The sequence below is a fragment of the Mesoplodon bidens genome (assembly GCF_964165515.1).
Source record: "Mesoplodon bidens genome assembly, chromosome: 1".
Taxonomy (NCBI): domain Eukaryota; kingdom Metazoa; phylum Chordata; class Mammalia; order Artiodactyla; family Ziphiidae; genus Mesoplodon; species Mesoplodon bidens.
In genome coordinates this window covers 110,044,824-110,069,711 of record NC_138176.1, presented here as the reverse complement: position 1 = coordinate 110,069,711, position 24,888 = coordinate 110,044,824, and the positions used below count along the sequence as shown (strand labels likewise).

Here is a 24,888-nt window from a genome sequence, read left to right as displayed (position 1 = left end):
CACCCCATCTCTCCAACTATGAAGGGCAACAACATTTAAAGGTTGACCCCAAATTACTAGCTGTTATCAGGATAGGAAATTTGCTTTAAAAGGAAAAAACAAACCAACAGAACAGAAAACTATTTTTTTTCTAATATAAATGAAAGATTGGGGAGTATCAGAATTCTGAGCGATTGACGCAAAGGCTTTATTTAATCCCAAATTTAAAATTAACTTGTTTTCTTGCCAACTAACATATTCCCATCATCCCTTAAAACTGACCAGCTCTTGATTTTACAACCCGAGTATTTCTCGAACCCATCCTGTCTCCATCCCTGCCACTGCCCCCCTTTCTTCCTCCTGTCTCTGTTGCCCCCGGAGAACCCGTCAAAACACTTATCGAATGTTCCCGGCTGGCTTACAAGCCTTCCCAACCCTCACTGCACCAGCCCCACGTGAATCAGCAGATGTGTTATGAACAGGGGCCATACAAACTGGATGTAAAGCACAGAACGTGACAGATGGGTCTTTCTGCCCTCAGGCTCTGTTTACACTTGTCCTGTCTGCAGTCCTTCTCCTTCTGCCATTTTACCCCTCACATCTTACATACACTCTGTCCACTTGGAACAGCTTAGTTCTCCCAGTCGAATGTGCCGGCCTGTTTCCAAGTCTTTGTGTTCCTTCTCTGTGCAAGGCCCTTTCTATCCTCCCCCCACCCCAGGCGAACCTGACTTGCCCTAGAAGACTCAACCGGATGTAGAAGCTGTCTGCTCCATCCCCTGAAGCCCTGGGCTATTATGCTGATTGCCCTCTTAAGTTCCCACAGCACCCGGCAGAAGCTCATCAGAGCACTTACTATGCTGAAACCACTCTGCTTGTCTCACTCCCCAACTAGGCGGTAAAGCTCCTTGAGGACATGGGCTCTTACTTATTTCACGGCCCCAGAACCTTGTACGGTTTTGCACCCCTCCGCCCCCAAAAGTGTTTAACCGCACAAAATTTGTTAAATTGAAGTAGAGAAAATGATCCTCTATTTTAGTGTAACGGTATATATTCAACATAATACAAATTTTAAGTCATTTATCTATAAATATTTATTAAATACTATTGTTTAACTTCATGCTTAAGAAATATAAAAACTCGTAAACACTCAACCGGACAGGCTAAAATGAAAAGGACTGACAACAGCGCTAAGACTGCTGAACAAGAAGCTCTCAGACGCTGCTGGCAGGACTGTAAACTGGCAGCATTTACTAACGCTAAACATAAATGCACCTGGTGACCCTGCATTCCAGACTGGGGATATGCTCAGCAGAAATGAGTAAGAATGTTCTTAGCATTATTCAGAATGGCCAGCCCCAAATAAGATAATTCCAATGTCCATTAATATCAGAATAAAAAACTCGGGCATATTCATACAAATACTACAGAGCAATGAAAAGACTGAGCTTCTGCTACCCATAGCAACAAAGGTACTACTTCATGAAGTTTAAAAGCAAGCTAAACTAACCTGTGGTGACAGACGAAAACAGTGGTTACCCTGGGGTGGTGGCTGTTGACTGGGAAGAGGTGCCCATAAGGACACTTCATGGCAACTGAAATGTTCTCTAACTGCAGCTGGGTAGTGGTCACTCAGCGGGGAACCCAGCTGCACCTTATGTATGTAAAGTCATGTTGCAACAAAGTTAAGAAAAAGAAAACCTGTGAACTAAGGCCCTGAAAATATGCCAACACACTGGCGGTAGAGCCATGAGACAAAGTAAATTGATCAAACTATCTCTGTCCCTTTGCTGGGACGTGGAGAAGAATGTTTTTTAAAAGAAACATACTTTTTTATGTACACAAATGGCATTCCCAAATGGTTTCAACTTTGGCTTAAGGTTCATGATACTGTTTCCAGATGATGGTCCACTTGTACATAAACCAGGCAACTTGGTTATGTTATATATGCCAGTTACCTAGTACTGAGTTTTAACCAGTTATTTTGTTAAAATTCTGAGAAAACAGCTCAACTCTGGCCTACAGAATTACAGTGGCTATTTGTTACTAGCAATATTCCAAAAGAAATTTATTTTACTCTGCTTATCTACCTTAACCTAAAACCTGCTTCCACCTTTTAGTGAAACAGAGAAATAAAAATCTCTGTAATGTAGGAAATGTATTTCCTATTAAAATTTTGAAGAAAAAAAAAAAAAAGAAAAACCAAAAACCTTGAGTACGGGAAAACAACTAGGTTGTATTTTTGGTCAATATGTCCGATACTATGAATATTACCAGTTCTGGGAATGAGTTTTAATATTAATAAAGGAATATTCAATTTAACCAAACACCTGACAAGATTCCTCACTGACTATTTTAAGGAAAATATGCAAATAAAAAGATTAACATTTAAATACTTTTAAAAGAAAGGACAAAAGTATCCAAAAATTATACATGTAGGTGTCCAAGCAGCAGAGACTAGGGAAGTTTTCCCACTTGAGCCTTTCTGACTTGGAGGCTATCACTTTCAAGGCACCAGTCCAAGTGCTCGTTAATCTGAGACTCCAAAACTTCACTCTGACAAACAGGACAGTGAAGCACTTTGCTCTGACTAGATGAACTGCTGGCATTCTGCGTTGCAGCTGTAGGACGTGAGCCACACTTTGGATCGTTACCACCACTCCGTGTTTGCTCTTTCGCGATAAAAAAATTGTCAAAAACAGTCCTGTCTTCGAGCCTGCGTCGTTTACTTGGTAATTCATCTTCAGGCCCACCTGCATCCTGGGGTGCAGTCACAGATATCGATTCCACTTTTAAAGGATTTCTTAGGGATACCTTAGAAGACGTCACCCTCCTTTGAGAACTAGAAGAGACCGAGCTTTTAGTGATGTCACCAACCGTGGGGCTTTTCGTCGGAAACCCACTCACACTTCCGAAAGCCTTGTGCTTGGAGACCAACACTCCCGAGAAGTAGCTGCTTAAAACACCTTGGTGACTGGAACTGAGAGCAGCAGAGACGAGGGAAGTTTTCCCACTTGAGCCATTCTGAACAGATGTCACCTCACGTTTTGAATTGGGTCTTAAGGCATTTGCTGAATGGTCCTGATTTAAAAGATCCTGGGTTTTAACAGCATGTGAGGTGATACATTTCCCAGATGAAGGCGAATTGCTGGCTCCCCCTAGAACATACTCTCTCCCACTGAAAGGGATTAACTGTGTCTCCCCTCTGTTCGGTTTACCTGCAAAAGAAGCAAATAAGATTCTTCCTTGGCTCAAAATCAATACCATAACAAACATTAAGCTAATGGACAGCTTTTCCAAATGAAGAAATACTACTTCTGTTCTGCATTAGAACTACGTTGTAATTATCGACTAATGGGAGACGGACCATCCTCAGCAGTCAGAAAGCTGTGGTACTGAGAAAACATAAAGGACAAAAACACCCTCTCATATTTAGATAAGCAGTTCTATCACGCAAACATCAACAGCAAAGTAACTTTTACCTTGAAAATTGCTTTTAGTATTCTTAACTGTCATTCCAGAAAGGGACAATCTGCTACCGCATTCTTATCTTCCCAACTCACAAAATTGAGGGCATAATCTCTCCATGTAAATTCTTCTATAGCTTCTCAACTTACTAATAATACACTTCAGATATGACAAATACAGCATATGTCTGAGAGTCATCATCACATCCAATCCACAACTTCCCAAGGGAAGAAGCATTAACTTTAGTAACCTTGTTACCCTTCAAAAGGCAGTTACTCTAGGGGCTTCCCTGGCGGTCCAGTGGTTAAGACTTTGCCTTCCAATGCAAGGGGTGCAGGTTTGATCCCTGGTCAGGGAGCTAATATCCCACATGCCTCCTGGCCAAAAAACCAAAACATATAACAGAAATACTGTAACAAATTCAATAAAGACTTTAAAAAAAAAGTGAGATTATAGAGCTAAAAAAAAAAAAAAAAGGCAGTAACTGAACTGCACAGGAAAGGGGTAAATCCTGAAGATGAAGCACTAGCGTAATACATGTCATATCCTTTTCCCATTCTCCCAATGAAAATACGTACATCAACAGAAGTCACTTGGATAGACTCCAACTGATAGGAAGGGGTGCAGCTAGGACTTACGTTCCGGGCATTGTTATCTGAATTACTGTTTTCATTTTGACAACCTTTTTGCCTTCTGTTTCTATCCTAATGACCCAGTGAGTCAGGATAGGGAAAGGGACTTTACCCTCAAATTTTAACAGTGGAAACTACTTCTACTTTTACTCACATCTATATACAGCAGAGGATATTTTTCTACCATCATTTCATGGACAATGGGATTTTTTTTTTTTCCCTTAAGTCCACACTTGAAAATGTCTACACTAGAAACAATCCTTAAGCTTATCTAATGCCAGTTCTCTGATGGACAGTACTGTCTTTGCATTACAGCCACAGCCGTGGAAAAGCTGGAAGAATATAAGCAGAGTTACCTTTATTCTCTGCTTCTGATACTGGCTGCTTTCCTAGTTTTGTTTTTCCTTCGCGTTTTTTTGAGTAGCCCTCTGGTTCCTTGATTTTTATGTAGGTGCCTCCACATGTTTTCTGGTGCTCAGCCCACCAGTAATCACGAGCAGAGGGTGCCCTGTTGGTGGCGCGTAACACGTAGCCGTAATATGGCTGCCTGTGCTGACACGGCCCATTGCAGCGCCACCAGTGTTGCCGGTACTCATTCACCTCCTCGTAGAAAGTATGGTGCTCCTGGGTCGAGACAAAGTTGTCAGCATTAAGTAGGCAGGTTAACAAGTGTAAGAAAATATATAAGCAATATATAGGCAGCCCCCTGCCCCCTTTTTTAACTTTCCAGTTTCCCAGAGCTTTCTGAAGTTGTGTTTTGGGAAAGACAGTAACGATATTTAGCTTCTCTTCAAAAGTTCATTTTAATGGGAAACAGCAGCACTTAATTTACTGCTTCATAAACTGTGTAAAGATAGAAAAAGGTGAGACTAGAAGAGAATTAAAAATAAAAAACCCAAAAAGCTTCTATAAATGCTAAAAGTTTTAGAAACCCTATTTCTAAACGATGAAAAACTAGGATAAAGACAAGATTTTATATAATGCTGTAGTAAATAAGAATTGTTCCCACTGCCAAGCTGAAATCCTCCCCTGTAAGTAACCAAAGGGTCCCGAGGACTGTTTCCTGTAAATGCTGGACCCAAACACAAGCCCCAGGTCTCATGAAGCGTCTGTTAAACCCGCCCTGCACATGTGCCCGGCTCCGCCCACTTCCTCCTAATAAGCCTTCGGGCTGTCATTTTATCTGACTATAGGTGAAAAGCTCTCCAGGACTTGAATGTTCTCAGCCTGTACCCCTAGTGGCTATTACCGGCGTGGCACAGGGAAGGTGCTCAGTGTTTGCCGACTGAGTGAAAAGCTTCATTGGGTCAAATAAAATTCTCTGTAAATGTGCTTTTCAGTCCTTCAACAGGATCCGTGTGTTTCACCCTCTAGGTGAAATCTTACTTAGAACCTAAGCAGGAGACAGACAGGACGGCTAGCCCTCCCACCTCGGCAGTACTGAGGATGGCAGGCAGGGCACCATTTGAAATTGATACTCCCGAATGCCTGAGCACCTTTTCCTCCTGTCCTCTCAGTGAAACATTACTATTTATATAAGATAAGGAGCAACAGCATATGAGTTTTGTTTTGTTTGTTTAAACCAAGGCATTTAACTCTTTAGTAAAGTCCCCTTGTGGGAAAGAATGCTAAGCTTTCTAGAACTCTACAGATAAATAGTTTCATAATCACCATCTCTCCATTATAAGCAAACAAACTCTATTATTTGGCAAGCACGCAAACAACGCAAATGATAGTAGGTGCACAAGAGACTGGAGAACAGAGGGTCTGGGAGCGAGGAGGGCTGTAAGACCTGCCCGCTCTCTCATGTTGAGAACACCCCGCTTAACAATTCAGCAGCAAAGACCACAGCGAACTGGATCTGTTTTGCTTCCAACTTCTGTAATTCCTATAACCTGGGGATGTAACTTTTTAACAATGTAGTCACTAAAATAAAATTGTTCTCAAAGTGGATGCCCTGTGGAGTGTGCTATAACATGATGTAACCCGTGAAAGCAAGGGGTGTCCACTTGATAAAACCTCCTAGATGAAAACACACAGACATCCAAGGTAAAAGGGCATATCCTCTTCCAACTGAACAGGAAGTATACTAGGATTCTGCTTAAAGTGTGAATTCTGATGAAGAAACTCAAAGTCTTTTACACTAGCAACTCGTAATTCTTTTGCTAATCTAGATTTTATGTGACTGTGTTAATGCAAGCCACTTCCCTGATGTTGAAGGAACTCTGTCCGGTAATTAAATGAGCTCTCGGGCTTCCCTGGTTGCGCAGTGGTTGAGAGTCCGCCTGCCGATGCAGGGGACATGGGTTCGTGCCCCGGTCCGGGAATATCCCACATGCCGCGGAACGGCTGCGCCCGTGAGCCATGGCCGCTGAGCCTGCGCGTCCGGAGCCTGTGCTCCGCAACGGGAGAGGCCACAACAGTGAGAGGCCCGCGTACAGAAAAAAAAAAAAAAAAAAAAGAGTTCTCTAGAAAATTAAACTGACGGCTAGAAAATAATACACGGAGGGAGAGCACTTCTCGCTTTCCATCACACTGGCCTTTATTGCCTTTTTTGGGGTGGGGGGTACGCGGGCCTCTCACTGCTGTGGCCTCTCCCGCTGCGGAGCACAGGCTCCGGACGCACAGGCTCAGCGGCATGTGGGATCTTCCCGGACCGGGGCACGAACCCGTGTCCCCTGAATTGGCAGGCGGACTCTCAACCACTGCGCCACCAGGGAAGCCCCTTTATTGCCTTTTAAAGGAAGGAAATATCTAAACACACCAAGGCATTTAATCTTTGTAGGAATTAATATTTCTGTTTGGTTCCATTCAATTCCATATTTGCTAAGCGCCTGCAGAGGCACTGCATTACGCATCTTATGCAGAGGTATGTAAAGATAGGCAAGAGCCACCCCGTGAGAGGTATGAAAGCAGAATAAAATAGTGTAAAAGGTTCAATATCTGCTGAGCAGGTTCCGAGGAGGGAGAAGTTGTATTTCACTGTAAAGATGGAGATCATCTTGACAGAAAATAGGAGAAGTGGCATATTTTAGGAAGAGGGTATATGAGGACAGGCACGGAGGTGCAAAGTCCAGTTAGAAACGTTAAGACATAAGGAGGGGGGTTGCAGAAGGTAAGAGAAAGGGAAGAGCAAGGTTATCTGAAAAAATGAATCAGTAGTAACAAAAACAACTAATATTTAATGAGTACTCAAACTGTGCTAAAACGTTTTGCACGTACTTCCTCTAAGCCTCACAGGACCCAACAAGTAGGTGCTGTCATTACCCTCCTTTCACGTGAGTAAACTGAAGCGTAGAAGAAATCAGCGGGTGCCACAGTGAATCAGTGGCGCCAGCGTCTGGACGGAAGCAACTTGACTCCTCCTGCTTTTTTGACCCCAGGCTCTGCCACCTCCTACAATATCATGCAGAAATACGAATCAAAGACTTCTGATGAAGGGAATGACATATGAAATGGTAGCAGAATATGGGAGTGGAGAAGGACGCGACAATGAGGCAACAAAATTAGGAGCGGACTGTAGTAGTCCAGAAGAGAGGTATGCAGGCCTGCAGTAACCCTGTGCAACATGCTGCCCTAGTTGTGGCTGGAGGCACCAGGGTACCGCTGGAGTGGCCGCCCTTCGCCTACGTGGTCCTCGACAAGCCAGGCCGCTTCTCTGGGCCGTTCACCTGCTGTGGAAAATCCTCAAACATAGCATTCGTTTCCACCCAGTTCTCTATTTTCAGGAAGTACTGAATAAATAACTACTGAAGATCATAAATGTGTGTGGCTTTATATACCGTTATATTGGCTCCCGTCAGGCGATTGATGCGATGCATATGTTTACAAAACTCCGGACCGTGCCCGTCCCGATCTTTATCGTTATTTGTGACAAATAAATAGGCATGTATCATTTCATGCAAGAGGGTCTGAAACAGAGAACAGTCAAATTAATTTGTTACGGTGCTTTTGAAAATAAAAATGCATTTTCTTACTCTACCTGGGGTCTTAACCTTCTTTGGATCACAGGCTCCGTTCAGATACTGAACAAAGTCATGAACGATCTTTCTAGAACACTTACATAAGCACTCATTCACAAAACTTTGCCTCTATAATATCCAAAGCTCTGTAGGTCCCAGGCTAAGAACTCCTGTTCCAAGAAAGCCTTTTTAATTATTAATCAAAATCCAGTAGAGGGACTTCCCTGGTGGTGCAGTGGTTGGGAGTCCGCCTGCCAATGCAGGGGACACAGGTTCGATCCCATGTCTGGGAGGATCCCACGTGCCGCGGAGCAACTGAGCCCGTGTGCCACAGCTGCTGGGCCTGCGCTCTGGAGCCCGCAAGCCACAACTGCTGAAGCCCGGATTCCTGGAGTCCGTGCTCCGCAACAAGGGAAGCCACCACAATGAGAAGCCCACGCACCGCAACAAAGACCCAACACAGCCAATAAATAAATAAATAAATTAAAAAAAAAAAAATCCAGTAGAAAAGACTGACAGATTCAACTATATGAAAATTTAAAAATTCTGTATGGGGAAAAAATTTTATAAGTAAGCAAAAAAAGAAACTCAGAAAAATATATGTGCAACCATCTCACAGCCTATTAATTCCTAAAATATACAGAACTCCTAAAAGTCTACAGGGAAATGACCAACAATCCAATTTTAAAATAGGCAAATGTCACAGACAGGTCAGAGAAAATGAAACACATATGATCCATAAACATGTGAAAAACGTTCAACGTCATTTATAAAAACAGAAATGCAAATTAATACATTAGTATACCACTTCTTGCTTATCAAGATTGGCTAAAACTCCTAAAGTTTGACACCATTAGTAAAGCTAAGGGAAAATAAGCACTCCCATGTATCACTGGTAGGAGTGCAAAATGGTACAAATTCTCCTCTCCCTGGGGGAGGAGAATTTGATAACATCTAACAAAATTACAAATCCATTTATCGTTGAACTCAGCAATACCCAGGCTAAAATGAAAGGCCGTACATATGAGGTATTTTCTCGGTGGCACTGCTTACAAAAGCAGAAGAGTGAGAACAGTGCTTAGCAAGCAATAGGGGCCTTGTTGAAAGAAGAGCCACATAATGAATTCCATGCAGCCATAAAAAAGAAAGAAAAATTTTTCTGTGAAATGATTTGGAGGAGGCTACAGACTATATCATTTTAATGAAAAAAGGCAAAGTACAGAAGAGTATACACAGAATTTTGTATAAGAAGTATGCTGGGCTTCCCTGGTGGCGCAGTGGTTGAGAATCTGCCTGCTAATACAGGGGATACGGGTTCGAGCCCTGGTCTGGGAGGATCCCACATGCCATGGAGCAACTAGGCCCGTGAGCCACAACTACTGAGCCTGCGCGTCTGAAGCTTGTGCTCCACAACAAGAGAGGCCGCGATAGTGAGAGGCCCGCGCACCGCGATGAAGAGTGGCCCCCGCTTGCCACAATTAGAGAAAGCCCTTACACAGAAATGAAGACCCAACACAGCAAAAATAAATAAATTAATTAATAAACTCCTACCCCCAACATCTTAAAAAAAAAAAAAAAGAAGTATGCTATGTGGTGGGGAGGGGATAAGAGTGGATATAAATATTGGCAAAACAGAACGATAGAAAAAAGAAACTAGTAACAGTATCCTTTAGTAGGGAGAGAGTTCAGAATAGAGGGATGGGGGAGATCAAGGTTTCTTTGTGTACAGCTCTCTATAGTTTTGGGATTCTGAATCATGTAAAAATTTAAAACAAACAGTAAAACCTGCTCATTCCACACCAAGGATGCAGTAGTTTAGGTGCAAAGTTAACAAAAGCACTTAGGACTGCTATTTCATACTTTATTCTAAAAAAAAGTGAATACAAAAAGTGAAAATCATAAATGTCTTTAAAAGCATACCTTTTTCATAATCCTCCATAGTTTTGTGAAAAAAAGAATTTCCATCAGAAGAACTAGACTGGCATTAATGAATTTTAGTCTTACAAAATTATGCTGAACAGCAAAATGGGAGAATCAAACATTTTAACTTGGTTATTATGAAACCATCCCTTTTAAAATTATCAACTCTATCTTTTCAAGAAAATGCCACCCTATTGAGACTTAGAGTCAAAGGCCATTCTACATTTCAGACGTCTCTCAACATTCTAAAATAATGATAACTATTCTCAGAAAGGAGACACTACTTAGGTTTCTGATTTTTGGTCCAATTTAAACACATCTCGAAAATGGGACATGGCATTATACTGAACACTTCTATTTTTATATATCTACCATTTTCCACATTTAGGCTCTACACAACATGTAGAGCCTAAAATACCAAATACTTCTATTTCCCACCACTGTTCTATATCTGGCCCAAAACAACTACTTCTGGTCCTAAACATGCCGTAAGTTTAGTGGCCTCGCTTTTGTTCACAGCACTCCCATTCCTTCTGCCAAGATAGTCTCCTCTACTATGTGTACATGTGAGAATCCAATCTGTCCTGTCAGGCTCACCCCCATGTTTTGGTTTGCAGTAGTAACAGTTTTAAGGGGACAGGACAAGAGCTTTAGGGCCAGGGAAACCAGAGCCTAAAGCAAGGATCTGGTATTCATTATCCACGTGACCCTGGACAAGTTACAACTTGCTCCTCACCCGTAAAATGGAGATATCCTAATCTTGCAGGGCTGTGGTAAAGGCAAACACTAGAATAACCAGGTTAGTCCAGCACACAGTAGGCGTGGTGATGTTACTAGTAATGAAATCCACATCTCTGAAGCTTTTCTTGACCTCTTCAACCAGTTTAAGTCTTTTCCTTTTCTGAATCCTACTGATTGTAATTTAGGCAGCTACTTTCAATACGGGCCAGAGTCCCCCTATTCTTCCTCTGTCCACCTTCCTGATCTGATGTTAGAACTTTCTGCCAACAGCAAATGCTCACTTGAAGCATTAGCACCTATTTCCCATTTTCTTCTTGCCCATTACCTTAAAAAGAAAAAAAAACTGTCCACGTGTTAATTTAATCATTTATGCAACAAATATTCATTAAGCAGTTTTCAGTTAGGGCTGTTCCAACTAGGGCTCCTGGTAAGGTTGGTTAATCATATTGTTCAACTTTTTTTTTTTTTAATTTTTACTATGTTTTTTTTCTGCTTATTCATTTAATTACCAATGGAGTTGTGTTAACATCTGCAACTATGACTGTGGATTGATTATTTCTCTTTTTGTTTCTGCTAATTGATGCTTCATGTCGTTTAAAGCTATGTTACTACTTTTAGGGTCATTATGTGTTTTTATTTAATAGATTATTCTATCATTATAAAATGTCTCCCTTTTTTCTAGTAAAACTCCCCCCCTTAAAATCTTTCAACTAATACCAATGAAGCCATAACAGCTTTCTGTTGTCTAGTATTTGGATGATATATGCTTTTTCTCATCCTTTTATATTTAACGTGTCTTTATTTTAAGCATGTCTGTTAATCTAGGAGGTCGTTTCATGTTTTTAACTGGAGTGTTTAGTCCATGTACATTTAACATAGTAACTGCTGTTTTTATGTGCACCTTTCTCTTTGTTTGATCTGGGCTTTGTTCCTTTATTCCTTTCTTTCTTATTAATTGAGCTATTTCTGTTGTACCATTTTACATTTAGTGGCTACTTACCTTTTTAAAACTGTGGTAAAAAGAAAAAGTAACATAAAATTTACCACCTTAACCATTTTAAGTGTACGGTTCAGTAGTGCTAAGTACATTCCCGTTGTTGTGAAACCCATTACCTTTTAATATCCTTAAAAACATATTTCCAAGCATGTTTTAACTTATTTCCCATCCAACCTCTACCACCTATGCTCTCTAGTGCATACGTTGCAGGTGATATAATTGGGGCAAGACCACTCACACTGGCTGCTGTATTTTGGGGATCTTCAGGCAACTATTCGACTCCACTAAACATACTCTGACAGCTCCCACGGCTCCGTTTTGCTAGCAGGAGTGACCACTAGCTCTAGATACGCAGTGTGCCCTCACGCTGCTTTGTTCTGCCAGCTCAGCTACACGTCCTGGGAGGACACCATGGCGGCTGAACACAGGAGAATCTGTGTGTCTCAATACAAAGATCTGGATCCTAAGTTTTTCTCTGCTTCTAAACCAACCACTTTGCCTCTCTGAACCTTGATTATCTCATTTGTAAAAATGAGGACAACACACCCTGAACATAATCAGAATACCGGTAAAGATAAAATTGGGTGACGTACCTGAAAGCCTCTATCTTCGAAACACGATAAGAATATAAGGTAATCACTATTATTTGCCCCACAATAAAAGTTCTCAGTGAGGGAAAACGGTTTTTTCTTCTTCACGTGCACAAGTTAATTTACAGCAGTCTAAACCAGTAACAAGCGTTTCTAAATTACTGAGCTAAGCATCGGGTTCACGCAAAGAATACCTCCACAAGATCCTTTCTTGGTCTCAACTTTAAGAGGGGTTCACTGAGTCGGATGGAACACATTCCGCCCCTGCCTTCGTAAGTGCATATCCCAGCGCTCCTGGAAAACAACCACCACAAAAAGGTCGCTTAGCAAAGATACGCGAAAGGGAAGCGGACGGGAAAGGGCAACCGCCGATTCCTTCTCGCACGGTCCAGACTGAGCGGGCTCTGGGGCGGGCTCTCTTTCGAGAGCGCACGCGCAGCCGCTCGGCGGGGCGGTCCCTGCCTTTCGCGCCAGTTAGGGAGGCAGGCGAGCAGCAGGGACTCCCCGAACCCCAGCCGGGCCGTAAGAGCTCCAAGAAGGCCGTCCTGTTCTGCCGCTCCCTGCCTCCTCCCTACACGCCACCGTCGGTCCGTCGTCGGTGGCCGTGACGGCCAAGTCTCCAGCAGCCTGTGTCCAGAAGTATCGAGGAAACCCACATACGCGGCAGCAGGGCACTAGAAACAGACAAACGTCTCACACCTTCATGTCTTACTTCAGGGCGCTTCGCCTCCATCCAAGAGCAAGCGCGGTGGCCTCGAACCGCACTGTCAACTTCCCAACTCCGTTCGTATGCAGGAGCAGGTTACCTGGAGCCGCTTTTCCCGGGCTCGGCGTGCCGAAAGGGCTGCTTTGACGCGTCCCCCGCCCCCACCCCGAAGATCCCCTGGACCCAGAAGTAGGGAAACGCCAGCCCCTTCCCCACCCTGACCCGCGAGCTCACGGCCCAGCGGCGGTACCCGCCGAGCCCGGCAGGGACTACACGCGTCCCGGGGAAGAAAGCAAGTCGCGGCCCCGGCATCCTTTCTCAGGGGCAGCTTTCGGCTGCTTCTCCCGCCTGGGTCCCAAAGCGCTCCCGTAAGCCCTATCAGAAAAGGGTCAGCTCATCGTCCTAACGCCAAGGAACGTCCCCTTACAAGACAAACCGCCGCGGGGTGGGCCACAGGGCTCCCCTGACGCTGTCTGGGCGGGACAGAGAAGGGCAGGGAAGGGACACAGGACCGAGGGGCCGCCTGCCCCCAGCTCCAGAGCGCGGGCTGAGGCCGCCGGCGCCTCCCGCCCCCGGCCGGCTCGGGACTCACAGCGTCATTCGCGTGCTCCACTTCACCTCGACCGCCCCCAGAAGGCCCCAGAAGAAACGGTCGTTGAACTGCACAAACAGGGCCTGCAAATCGGGGGTGGGGTCCAGCAGCTCCCAGGCCGCGTCCACCAGAGACAGGGGCTCCTGGGCCGGATCACGCTCCGAGACCTGCAAGTCCCACTCCTCCTGAAGCCGCAGCGCCAAAGCCAGGTCCTCATCCGTGGCTGCCGAGGTCCAGGCCGGGGGACTCCACGTCGCGGAGCCTCGGACGGCCGCCGGGTCGAGCTCCTCCTAGGAGATACCGGCCCGCGGGTCAGCCCGCCGATTTCGCGAGACTCAGGCAAACTGCCTCGAAAACGGAACTTGTCCCAAACGCCCAAAAAAAGAAAGAACTCACCATGACAGCACCTCCCAGTGGGCTCCCGGAGGCAGGTTTCAGAAACCTGCTACCGGCTTCACGGTTCGCAAGTAAAGTCAACCGTCAACGTTACGCTCGATTGTGACGCAGTACCTACGTCTCTCTGCCCCGCCCTCCACTGGCTTCCGCAGTAGCTTCTCCGGCGCATGCGCCCTAGGCCGCTGGCGCTGCTGCGCAGGCGGTGCGCCTGCGCCCGGCCTCTTGCGTAGGCGCAGTGCCTGAAGTTCATACCCGGGCGCATGCGTACTCGCCTCTCTTCCAGCCTGCTTCCGCAGCCCTGGAGTTGGACCCGGCTTGGGTGGGCCTCGACAGCGGCGGCATCGGCGACGGCGATAGTGACAGGGACTGCGTGAGTCCCGGACGGATATGGCGATGGCGATGTCAGACAGCGGGGCGAGCCGCCTGCGGCGGCAGCTGGAGTCGGGCGGCTTTGAGGCGCGGCTGTACGTGAAGCAGCTCTCGCAGCAGTCGGACGGAGACCGAGACCTGCAGGAGCACCGGCAGCGCATCCAGGCGCTGGCGGAGGAGACGGCGCAGAACCTGAAGCGCAACGTCTACCAGAACTACCGGCAGTTCATAGAGACGGCCCGCGAGATCTCCTACCTGGAGAGCGAGATGTATCAGCTCAGCCACCTGCTGACCGAGCAGAAGAGCAGCCTGGAGAGCATCCCGCTTACCCTACTGCCGGCTGCCGCCGCCGCGGGGGCCGCCGCCGCCTCCTCCGGAGGGGAGGAGGGGGGAGGCGGCGCGGGGGGCCGCGACCACCTCCGGGGCCAGGCTGGCTTTTTCCCCAGCCCTGGGGGCGCCTCCCGCGACAGCTCTGGGCCAGGCGAGGAAGGAAAGCAGCGCACTCTCACCACCCTGCTTGAGAAGGTGGAAGGTTGCAGGCACCTGCTGGAGACGCCGGGACAGTACCTGGTGTACAACGGGGACCTGGTGGAATACGAGGCGGACCACATGGCCCAGCTGCAGCGGGTGCACGGCTTTCTCATGAACGACTGTTTGCTGGTGGCCACCTGGCTGCCACAGCGGCGGGGGATGTATCGCTACAACGCCCTCTATCCCCTGGATGGTTTGGCCGTGGTCAATGTCAAGGACAACCCGCCCATGAAGGACATGTTCAAGCTGCTCATGTTTCCCGAGAGCCGTATTTTTCAAGCGGAAAACGCAAAAATCAAACGAGAGTGGCTGGAAGTGCTGGAGGAAACCAAGAGGGCCCTCAGTGAAAAAAGACGCAGGGGGCAGGAGGAGGCAGCTGCCCCTCGAGGGCCACCGCAGGTGACTTCCAAGGCTGGCAACCCATTTGAGGACGAAGACGACGGCGAACCAGCTGTTCCCGAGGCAGAGGAAGAGAAGGTGGACCTCTCAGTGGAATGGATCCAGGAATTGCCTGAAGACCTGGATGTCTGTATTGCCCAGAGGGACTTTGAAGGGGCCGTCGACCTGCTGGATAAGTTGAACCGTTACCTGGAAGATAAGCCCAGCCCACCTCCTGTAAAAGAACTAAGGGCCAGAGTGGATGAGCGTGTCCGCCAGCTCACTGAGGTGCTAGTGTTTGAACTCTCCCCGGATCGGTCCCTGAGAGGTGGTCCCAAGGCTACCCGCCGGGCGGTTTCTCAGCTAATCCGGCTTGGCCAGTGCACGAAGGCTTGTGAGCTGTTTTTGAGAAACAGGGCAGCAGCTGTGCATACTGCAATACGCCAGCTTCGCATTGAAGGTGCCACTTTACTCTACATTCATAAGCTCTGCCACGTCTTCTTTACCAGCCTTCTGGAGACCGCCAGGGAATTTGAGACGGACTTTGCGGGCACCGACAGTGGCTGCTACTCTGCCTTTGTGGTCTGGGCGAGGTCAGCCTTGGGCATGTTTGTGGATGCTTTTAGCAAGCAGGTGTTTGATAGTAAGGAGAGCCTCTCCACAGCGGCTGAGTGTGTAAAAGTGGCAAAGGAGCACTGTCAGCAGCTGGGCGACATCGGACTAGACCTCACCTTCATCATCCATGCCCTCCTGGTGAAAGACATACAAGGGGCCTTGCACAGTTACAAAGAAATCATCATCGAAGCCACTAAGCATCGCAACTCTGAGGAAATGTGGAGGAGGATGAACTTGATGACTCCAGAGGCCCTGGGGAAACTCAAAGAGGAGATGAAGAGCTGTGGAGTGGGTAACTTCGAGCAGTACACGGGGGATGACTGCTGGGTGAATCTGAGTTACACGGTGGTTGCTTTCACCAAACAGACCATGGGCTTCTTGGAAGAGGCACTGAAGCTGTATTTCCCGGAGCTGCACATGGTGCTTTTGGAGAGCCTGGTGGAAATCATTTTGGTTGCTGTTCAGCACGTGGATTACAGTCTTCGGTGTGAGCAAGATCCAGAGAAGAAGGCTTTTATCAGACAGAATGCATCCTTTCTGTATGAAACGGTCCTCCCCGTGGTGGAGAAAAGGTTTGAGGAGGGTGTGGGGAAACCCGCCAAGCAACTCCAGGACCTGAGAAATGCATCGAGACTGATTCGTGTGAATCCCGAAAGTACAACGTCAGTGGTCTGATACCTGGACCTGTTTATGTGTATCCGTGTATATTGCTTATGGATTATTTATATTAAGTTGCAGTAGCATATTCTTTATAGTCTCAAACATGTCTTAAAAATAAAAGATGCCTTCTCGGATAGAAGTGCAAAATCAAAAGGAGAAAGAAAAAAAATGTTAAATTAAGGCCATATGACAGAAACATTGGAATTATTAAAATATATAATATGCTTTCCTTTTAAATTATGCAGCTCTCTAATGCATATATCATCACACTATAGCATTTCAGCTTATCCTTTGACTCACGACACACTTTCTCACAGTGCAGATTATGCAGCGCTGATAAACAATTTCTGTAAATACAGAGTTTAAGTATGTTGTGAATGTCTCCCTGTTCACAAAAATGTTAGGTTTCTTAGGGTACTGTGCCATATAAAACCCCCTGTGCCCTATACTTCCACACCTTAAAATGTGTCTGAACAATTTGGGGGAAAGAAAGGAGTTGAGGAAATTGGTTTTAGGGTAAACTTTGGTCAAAAGAATTCCTTCATGAAGGTAGCTAGTGTGTGGACTTGAGTACTCCAATCCTTATAGAGCACAAGAGGAAGCTGTCATAAACACAGTTCCAACGTAATTTAAATGGTTCATCATTTTTAGCTGCTAATTAGCAGCTTGATAACACTTGATTTGGGAGCATTTACTTGAAAATCTTAAGAACTATCATCAAATTTTTTTTTACATATTTCTGAGTTGTCTGAAGTTCCCTTTTATCATATTAAAAAAAATAAAAAACAAGACATTGAAGAACCTGACAGCGCTTTGGTGTGGGTTACACATAGTGGCTCAGACTTCATGCAAGTGGGAGAAAAGTTTTCAGATTTCAGGGTCTGGGTGGGTGGGAAATTAGGGAAAATCCTATGCAGACCCCACAGTGTTCTTAAGTATGACTGCTTTGAGCAGAAATTTGTTTTTGTTTTTTTGTGGCTAAGTGGATAGCTTTTCGTGGCCAAGGGTAAGTGTTTTTTCGTCTCACAGAAAAATGAGACACTGTGCCCAAAGGAAGGGGGAAAAACCTTTGGTGACTCCTAAAATGCTCCAGGCTGCATTTTTCATGTTTTATTTTTAAATTTTATTTGTTTCTCAAACTGAATATAATGCTTACTTCAGATTGTTTAGTAAACAAAAATAACTAAAGAAATTTGAGCTTCCCGAGGTTTCTAAACTTGCATCCATTGTATATTGATTATCTGGCCTTCCTCATACCTGGAGAGAAACTGCTAAGACCCATTTTTCCCCTAACTTCTAGCTGTGATTCTTGTCCCTAAGTGTCATTTCTGATGCCGATGACGTGAAAAGGTCGTTTCTTTTATCTGAAGGAAAATAGTGGTATTAAGACTGTGGGAATTATGTAAAACCTAAAATAGCTTCTAATAGCAGGTTAGGGTTGTAAAGCTCCTTGACTTAATTACTCATATGCCAGACGAGCCTCTTATTTTATATTTAGCTATGCATATCTAAAAGGTTGAAAATTATCAAAGTTAAAGATTTTCTTTGACTTTTTTTCACATAACTTTAGCATTTACTAGATAATAACCATAACTGGATATCTCAGTTGAACAAAAACGGTTATAATCTGCCTTTTTGTTTTTTAACATCACTGGAAACTTGAATTTGATAAAAATTTTATGATTATTTTATGCCACTTAAAGTTTCCAAAATTATATTGTATGAAACATGTATTGTGTCTAAATTTGATGCTGGATCCATGAAATGATACTTCTGAAATCAAAACTTCTCTTACGGCATGAAGTGTTAAAAACCTCAGTGCATATGCTCTCAGATGCTATTTCAATGGTAGCCTTTTCACAGAACTGTCTGCTTTTTAAAACTGGAAGTACAGAATTTTCTTCTGTTAAAAGTTGTGTGTTCCTTAAAGTTGTAGCTGGAGGAATTAGGCTGTTGGTGAATCAGTTTGTGTGGGAAGTTGATTAAAGACCATCGATGTTGCAACGTGCCTTTGTGCCAGGACAGAGCAATTTCACTGCATTTCCTCCAAGTGGGGTCAGAGCTCTTCTCTCTAGTTCTCGTTCAGTAAGACACCAAAACAAGGTCTGAAAACGGAATGCGGTTAGAGATTGCCCAAAAATATAGTACATACGGTATTATACCAGTTAAGTGTTGATTGCCTTGTCTCAGTTGCTTTGAAGATAACACTCACTTGAGCTTGAAATCAGACTTGATTGAATTAGTGTTGAAGAAAGATGCCCTGTGGAATTAAGTCTGGTTTTGATTAAAGCCTCATCTCACTTAAGTGCTGAAAACTCACTTATTTTTGTTTAGAACACTACCTATCGTTGTCATCAGCACTTGTACTTTGCAACTTGCTTTCCTGGGATTGGGAATTCGGGACTTGACGTGTAGTATAAAATCAGTATGTGTACATTTTGCTTATTGGTATGCTGTGATCTGAGGGAATCTGAAATGTTTTACCAAAATAAAGCTGAAAATTTTTCTTACACTGGATAAAATTGATTGATATTACAATGTTATATTTATTTCTTTTCTTTAATGAGGATTTAATATTGTTATGTTCATGTTACTGAAATGTTTTAAAAGCCTAGGTTTTCTAGTTTTTGTTTTTCTATATGAGGAGTAATAGGTACAAAACTGTTAGCTTATTTAAGTAAGTGTTCTGCTACTATCAGAATTGTGAATTAAGTCAGATGGCAACTTTTTAGGATTCCCTTGAACGGGAGATTTCAGATGTACAAAATGTGAATTTACTCTAAAAACTGGGTGTTAGGGACTTCCCTGGCAGTCCAGTGGTTAAGACTCCATGCTTCCAGTGCCGGGGTGGGGGGCGTGGGTTTGATCCCTGGTCAAGGAACTGAGATCCCACATGCCACGGGGTGCAGCCAAAAATAAATAAATAAGTAAAAATAAAAATATAGAAAGGGGGTTTCATACTATCTGCACATCTTTAAGTGAAGAAAATATAATGTGGGCTATATGACCTAGGAACTAGGATCATAAATGACAAGGATCTCCTTTTTTAAAAAAAATAATACGTGGATATTGTGGGAATTATCACGTATAATTGATTTAACAGTATTTAGGGAATGCTATGCCTCACATTGACTAAAACGCGGGTGGGAAGGACAAAATAACGTTACGCATGCTTTCACTTAATATGCTTAAAAATTGGTGAAAATAGAGAATAAAAACTTGGAAAAAATAAATTAGCAAATTAAAGGCAAAACTATTGCAAATTAAATTCAGCAAAATTAATTAGTTTATCAATCAATCAGTAAATAATTGCAAACCGTGTTGGGTGAAAAAAAAAACACAAGACCAAAAAACCTGCGTGTCGCAGTTTAAGTGCCATGGGAATGCTGAGAAGGAAGAGAGCAGTGTTATTCTGAGGAGTTTGGAAAGGCCTCGTGGAATTGTTGGCCTTGGAGCAGGTCCTGAAGAGGGGACAAGATTTATGAGTGCAAGGAAGATGGGCGTGCAAGTGTGAGCAAAGACGTGCAGCAGGAGTGCGTGCGTGCTTGGGACAGTCTTGTGAAGGAATGTCACTGTCACAGCGCCGTTGCAGATATGCTAGAGATTTGAGGAGAGGAACTCTGTGTCTGTAATGCACCCCTACTAAGGAAGCTTCCATCGTGCAGAGGGTAGGAGGTAAAAAGTCCACGTCATCCTGCCCGAGCCCCTGGTGACCCCCTCAGCATAGGTGCCACTTGTAAGAGTTTCTCGTACATCTTTTCCCCAGAAATTGGACTGTACAGCACCTACTGTTGACCCTCTTGCTCTTACTCGGGTGCCACCAGTTCAATATTTCTCAGAACTGCTCACATCAGTACCTCACCGGGCTGGATTTTTCTGTGATTGAACAGCATTCAATCACAATGAATGGATCTGTCAGGATCGCGCACTTTCCAATTACTTTGCTGTCTTCAGGTTTTTTTCAGGATTGCCAAAAATCCTGAAAAAAGCTCTCTATGCATGTATCTTTGCTAACCTGTGCGACTGTGTCTTAGGACACATTTCTAGAAATTGCTCGGCCAAACCATACATTTTAAATTTAGGTAAATGGGGCTTCCCTGGTGGTGCAGTGGTTAAGAATCTGCCTGCCAATGCAGGGGACACGGGTTATGAGCCTTGGTCCAGGAAGACCCCACATGCCTCGGAGCAAATAATTTACATCTTTTAACTCAATTTTGAAGTGTTTTCACACACACACACACACACACGCACACAAATTGGCATGCAACAGCTGTCCTAAGGTAAAACACAGTCACCTTAAAACCGTTGCAAGTATTTTCACCCAAGGTTGAAAAATTGTTTATCCTGAACGTGAAAACCTGTAACAAATTTAAATTAATTATATAAAACTCGTTACTTGTAGTTTTCCCCTTGCAAAGATCAAAAAAAAAAAAAGTCCAAATAACTAATATACATCAGTCACAACATGGTCCTGGATCATCCCCACACCAAAACTAGATGCTCCTTTAATTTTAAACCCATCATCAGAGACCAGGAGAACATCATTTCGTTTTATACAAAACAAAATTCACATGTGCCGAAAAAGAAAGAGCCAAAAAAAACAGAAACAAAAACCCTAGTACTGACAGTAATGCTCAGTACACTAATTAGTGGCCAAAATACCACTGATCAAAAATAAAATAGTGTGGGCTTCCCTGGTGGCGCAGTGGTTGAGAGTCCGCCTGCCGATGCAGGGTATGTGGGTTCGTGCCCCGGTCCGGGAAGATCCCGCATGCCGCGGAGCAGCTGGGCCCGTGAGCCATGGCCGCTGAGCCTGCGCGTCCGGAGGCTGTGCTTAGCAACGGGAGAGGCCGCAACGGTGAGGGGACCGCGTACCGCAAAAAATAAAAATAAATAAAATAAAATAGTGGCCGTATATCACTGAAAGGAAATCCAAGAGGCTTTTAACCCTTTGGCATCAGAAATCCAGATTTTTCCAATTATGTGAATGTATACCTCCTACGTGCCAAGAATAGAGAAAGTGTTATGTGCCGTCATAGAAAGAAAAAGAACTACCGTTCACTGCACCACCCAGAGAACTGGCTTTAACAGAGACTTCTTACAAGGTTAGGCAGAAACCAAAAAATAGTTATTAGCTCCTTGTGTCAACATTTTAAGTGGAGGTGATTGAGTTCTAAGGTTCAAAGTAAAACTTTAAAGGGGAAAAAGGTTAGGCTGGATAGAAAATGTCAAGATTCAGATTGTTGTTTCTGGTGAGGACTCAACAAAATGAAACTTTAATGACTTGAACTGCAGGATAAGGGATCCCAAGAATGCAGTCATTTCTAGTAAAGTGCTATCAGTAAAGTACTATCCTGAACAAACTGCATTTTATGATGAAAACAAAAGGAAAGAAGATATAATAAGGACTATACACCTATATTCCACTCACAGTGTTTGAGTTCTGGAAGGACCTGTATAATGAAGGAAGAATTCAAATGTGAAATCATGCCAATCACATGTAAAATTTTCACTATAACTTTCCCAAAAAAGTGTTTTCCCCCAATATCTGTTAATCACAAAGAAACAGAAGCTGTGGATGTACAGTTCAGAAAATAAAAATGGAGAAACTAATGACATCATTATGACAAAGATGTTTGGTAAACAGTGAATTATGACTTTGGGATCATCAGGAAAAGGCTTTTTAAACAACCCTCTGGACTTCAAAAAATCTCTTCAGGTAGATTTGTCCCAGTGTCATAGCAACTAGAACAAGAACTTCAAAGAAGGACCAAAGGACCACTCTGCTGTTTGTGTTGTCATTGATTGCTCTGTGTATTCTCTCCCAAACTTCCATGTATTCCTGTTCATGCTTTACAGCCGTCATCGCCACTGTGAGCTCATTAATCATTTTGTCTAGCTTGTTCTGTTGAGCTTCTGTTTCCATGTCTTGTCCTTTTGGAGCCTCCCCAGTATCACTGTGAATACCACTTTGTCTTTGGGGTCATAGTGGACGTCCTATTGCTAAAACAAAACTTATTATGTTCCATCCATGTGAGCAGCAAATGTGTATTTCCCCACTGGACTCCCGGTCTCCTTTATAAATTCCTGTATTATCAGGCCCTGTAACCTCCACGTCGATGTCCAGGAAGCTGCCCTTGGCCACCTCCAAGATGAGGGCCATCTTGGTGCCCGAGGTGACCGGCTGGAAGAAGCACTTCTTGGCATGCCCGTCGATGCTGACGAAGTAGCCCGAGGCCGTGGCCCGGAGGGCGGCTAGGAGCACCAGCAGTTCAGTGAGCGTCCTCATGGTGGGGCTGGGTCCGAAGCCAGGACCCAGGACCGGGACTGCGGCCTCCAGAGTATTCCGATTGTAATAAGATTTATTCATTTTTACTCATCTGTGAAAAAAACTTACCAAGCTTTGCTTGTAATTTTTATGAGTGAGATTCAGCAACCTTGTATTTCTTTTTTTATCAAGCTCCCTACATCTGTCCTTTGCCATTCTTTTCTTAGATGATCATTGTCTTATGATTTTGTAGTTTATAGTATATTTAGGAAATTAATTTTTCATGTGTACTAAGTGTTACAGATATTTTTCCCCTCGTTTGTCATTTATTCATGTATCTATTTATTTATTTTTGGAGTACAGTATATGTTAATCTGTTATGAAGCCAGACTTACCTGAGTTTTTTCTGTGTGATTCCTATGTTTTCAGTCAGACTTTGAAAGGCCTTACTCACTTTCGGATTCCAAAAACATTCATGCTTTTCTTCTAGCAATTTAGTATATTGTAGTATTTGAAATTTTACTCCATCTGTAATTTGTTTTAAAGAATAATGTAAGAATCTCATTTTCCCACAACTATCAATAATTAGCAAATTGCTGCAGTAATTTTGAATCATCCTTCTTTTTCCCCCCTTACTTGAAATGCCATTTTATTAATTTATTATAGTTGTACTAGATGTGTATCTGGGTACATTTTGGGCTCTATGTTCTGTTTAACTGATATTTTGATTTCTGTGCCATTATCAACCTGTTTTAATTGTAGATTTGTAATTTAATAACTGGTAGGACTGGTCTCACTCTTCTGCTGTTTCACTTTTTCCCTAAGTATTCTTACATGTTTATTATTCAAATTGCATTTTGAATAAGTTAATGACATTTCTTACCATCCTCCAAAAGAGTTGGCATTTTGATTGAAATCATATTGAATGTAGACTAATTTAGGGAAATTTGACATCTTTATAATTTTGAATCTTATTTATTTATGCAAGTGTACTTTCATATTTCAGCAGCATTTTCAAGTTTTCTTCAGGTAGATCTTGCACGTTTCTTCGTGAGTTTATTCCTCGGTACTTCATCTGTAATGCTTTTGTGAATGAAATCTTTAAGAGCTTTCCAGTATATAATCACATCACCCAAATAAGGATAATTTTGCCTCTTAAATTTTTATACATCTTATGGAGTTCTCTTAATATTCTATATTAAGTTGAACATCCAAAACTATGTTAATCATAGTTTTTGCTTGATATTAATATCAAGGAATTAGAAATTATACCAGATATGTATCTACTAGAAGTGTTTTTCCTGTTTTTTTTTTTTCCCCTCAAAGCCTGATATTGGCTTTTGATCATTATGTTAAGGAAGTGATCATCTCTTCCAGTTAACTAAGAGTTGTGGTTTTAATTTTTTTAGGTCAGGAATGCATGTTGAATTATCAAATGAATCTCAGCATCTAGTGAGCTAATCATTATTTTTCTCCTCTGTCATATTAATTTGGTAAGTTTTTTTTTTTTTTGCGGTACGCGGGCCTCTCACTGCTGTGGCCTCTCCCGTTGCGGAGCACAGGCTCCGGACGCGCAGGCTCAGCGGCCATGGCTCACGGGCCCAGCCGCTCCGCGGCATGTGGGATCTTCCCGGACCGGGGCACAAACCCGCATCCCCTGCACCGGCAGGCGGACTCTCAACCACTGTGCCACCAGGGAAGCCCGGTAAGTTTTTAAGATAGATTTCCTAACACTGAACCGCATTCACACTCTGAATTAATTCTATTTGGTTGTAACGCCTAATTCTTTTAATATAGTGCCTGATTCTAATGAATATTTCCGTAGAATTTTTGCATGGATATCCAGTGTTTGTGTCATTCATAGGTGAGTGTGTGCAGCATGATAATAATGACAGTGAAGTGATGAGACACATCCGCATTCCTTTTGATTCCTGAACAATGAGAACGAAAAATCATACGGTGTGACACAGGTGACTTGTGTCACTTCACGTATAATGAGCCACCCCAAGCTTCCAGGACAGTCAGAGCTCTTACAAGGAGGTAAGGAGGTATCCCATTGAATCTCTCCTCCATTTCACACTGTG

The 24,888-nt window shown here is 43.7% G+C and overlaps 2 protein-coding genes and 1 pseudogene across 4 annotated transcripts; 1 reads left to right on the top strand and 2 right to left on the bottom strand.

Moving 5' to 3' along the window:
• Positions 1-1,055: 1,055 nt before the first annotated feature.
• SPRTN (SprT-like N-terminal domain) lies at positions 1,056-14,111 on the bottom strand. 2 transcript variants are annotated; one of them, XM_081252243.1, is made up of 6 exons: positions 13,984-14,109; positions 13,588-13,877; positions 12,484-12,583; positions 7,862-7,990; positions 4,436-4,703; positions 1,056-3,197 (listed from the first exon to the last, which is right to left on the bottom strand). In XM_081252243.1, exons 1-6 carry the CDS (start codon positions 13,984-13,986, stop codon positions 2,437-2,439), a joined length of 1,551 nt encoding a protein of 516 aa, XP_081108369.1. In that variant the 5' UTR covers positions 13,987-14,109; the 3' UTR covers positions 1,056-2,436. The 2 variants fall into 2 exon arrangements, with proteins under 2 accessions (XP_081108369.1, XP_081108370.1); XM_081252244.1 differs by lacking the exon at positions 7,862-7,990 and having other exon boundaries at positions 13,984-14,111.
• Positions 14,112-14,228: 117 nt separating this feature from the next.
• On the top strand, positions 14,229-19,048 carry EXOC8 (exocyst complex component 8). The gene has a single exon (XM_081252231.1). The coding sequence runs from the start codon at positions 14,371-14,373 to the stop codon at positions 16,549-16,551; it is 2,181 nt and encodes a 726-aa protein (XP_081108357.1). The 5' UTR covers positions 14,229-14,370; the 3' UTR covers positions 16,552-19,048.
• A 3,095-nt stretch (positions 19,049-22,143) lies between these two features.
• LOC308615288 (transmembrane emp24 domain-containing protein 2-like) lies at positions 22,144-22,825 on the bottom strand (annotated as a pseudogene). The gene has a single exon. The product of its transcript is annotated as a transmembrane emp24 domain-containing protein 2-like (transcript).
• Between the last annotated feature and the right edge of the window lie 2,063 nt (positions 22,826-24,888).

Coding starts and splice junctions, on each gene's coding strand:
- EXOC8 (XM_081252231.1), top strand. CDS start 14,371: ATGGCGATGGCGATGTCAGACAGCGGGGCGAGCCGCCTGCGGCGGCAG.
- SPRTN (XM_081252243.1), bottom strand. Junction 7,991..12,483: donor CAAGAAAGGATCTTGTGGAG/GTATTCTTTGCG, acceptor TCTCTGTTTCAG/ACCCTCTTGCATGAAATGAT. Junction 4,704..7,861: donor TGACGGGAGCCAATATAACG/GTATATAAAGCC, acceptor GTCTCGACCCAG/GAGCACCATACTTTCTACGA.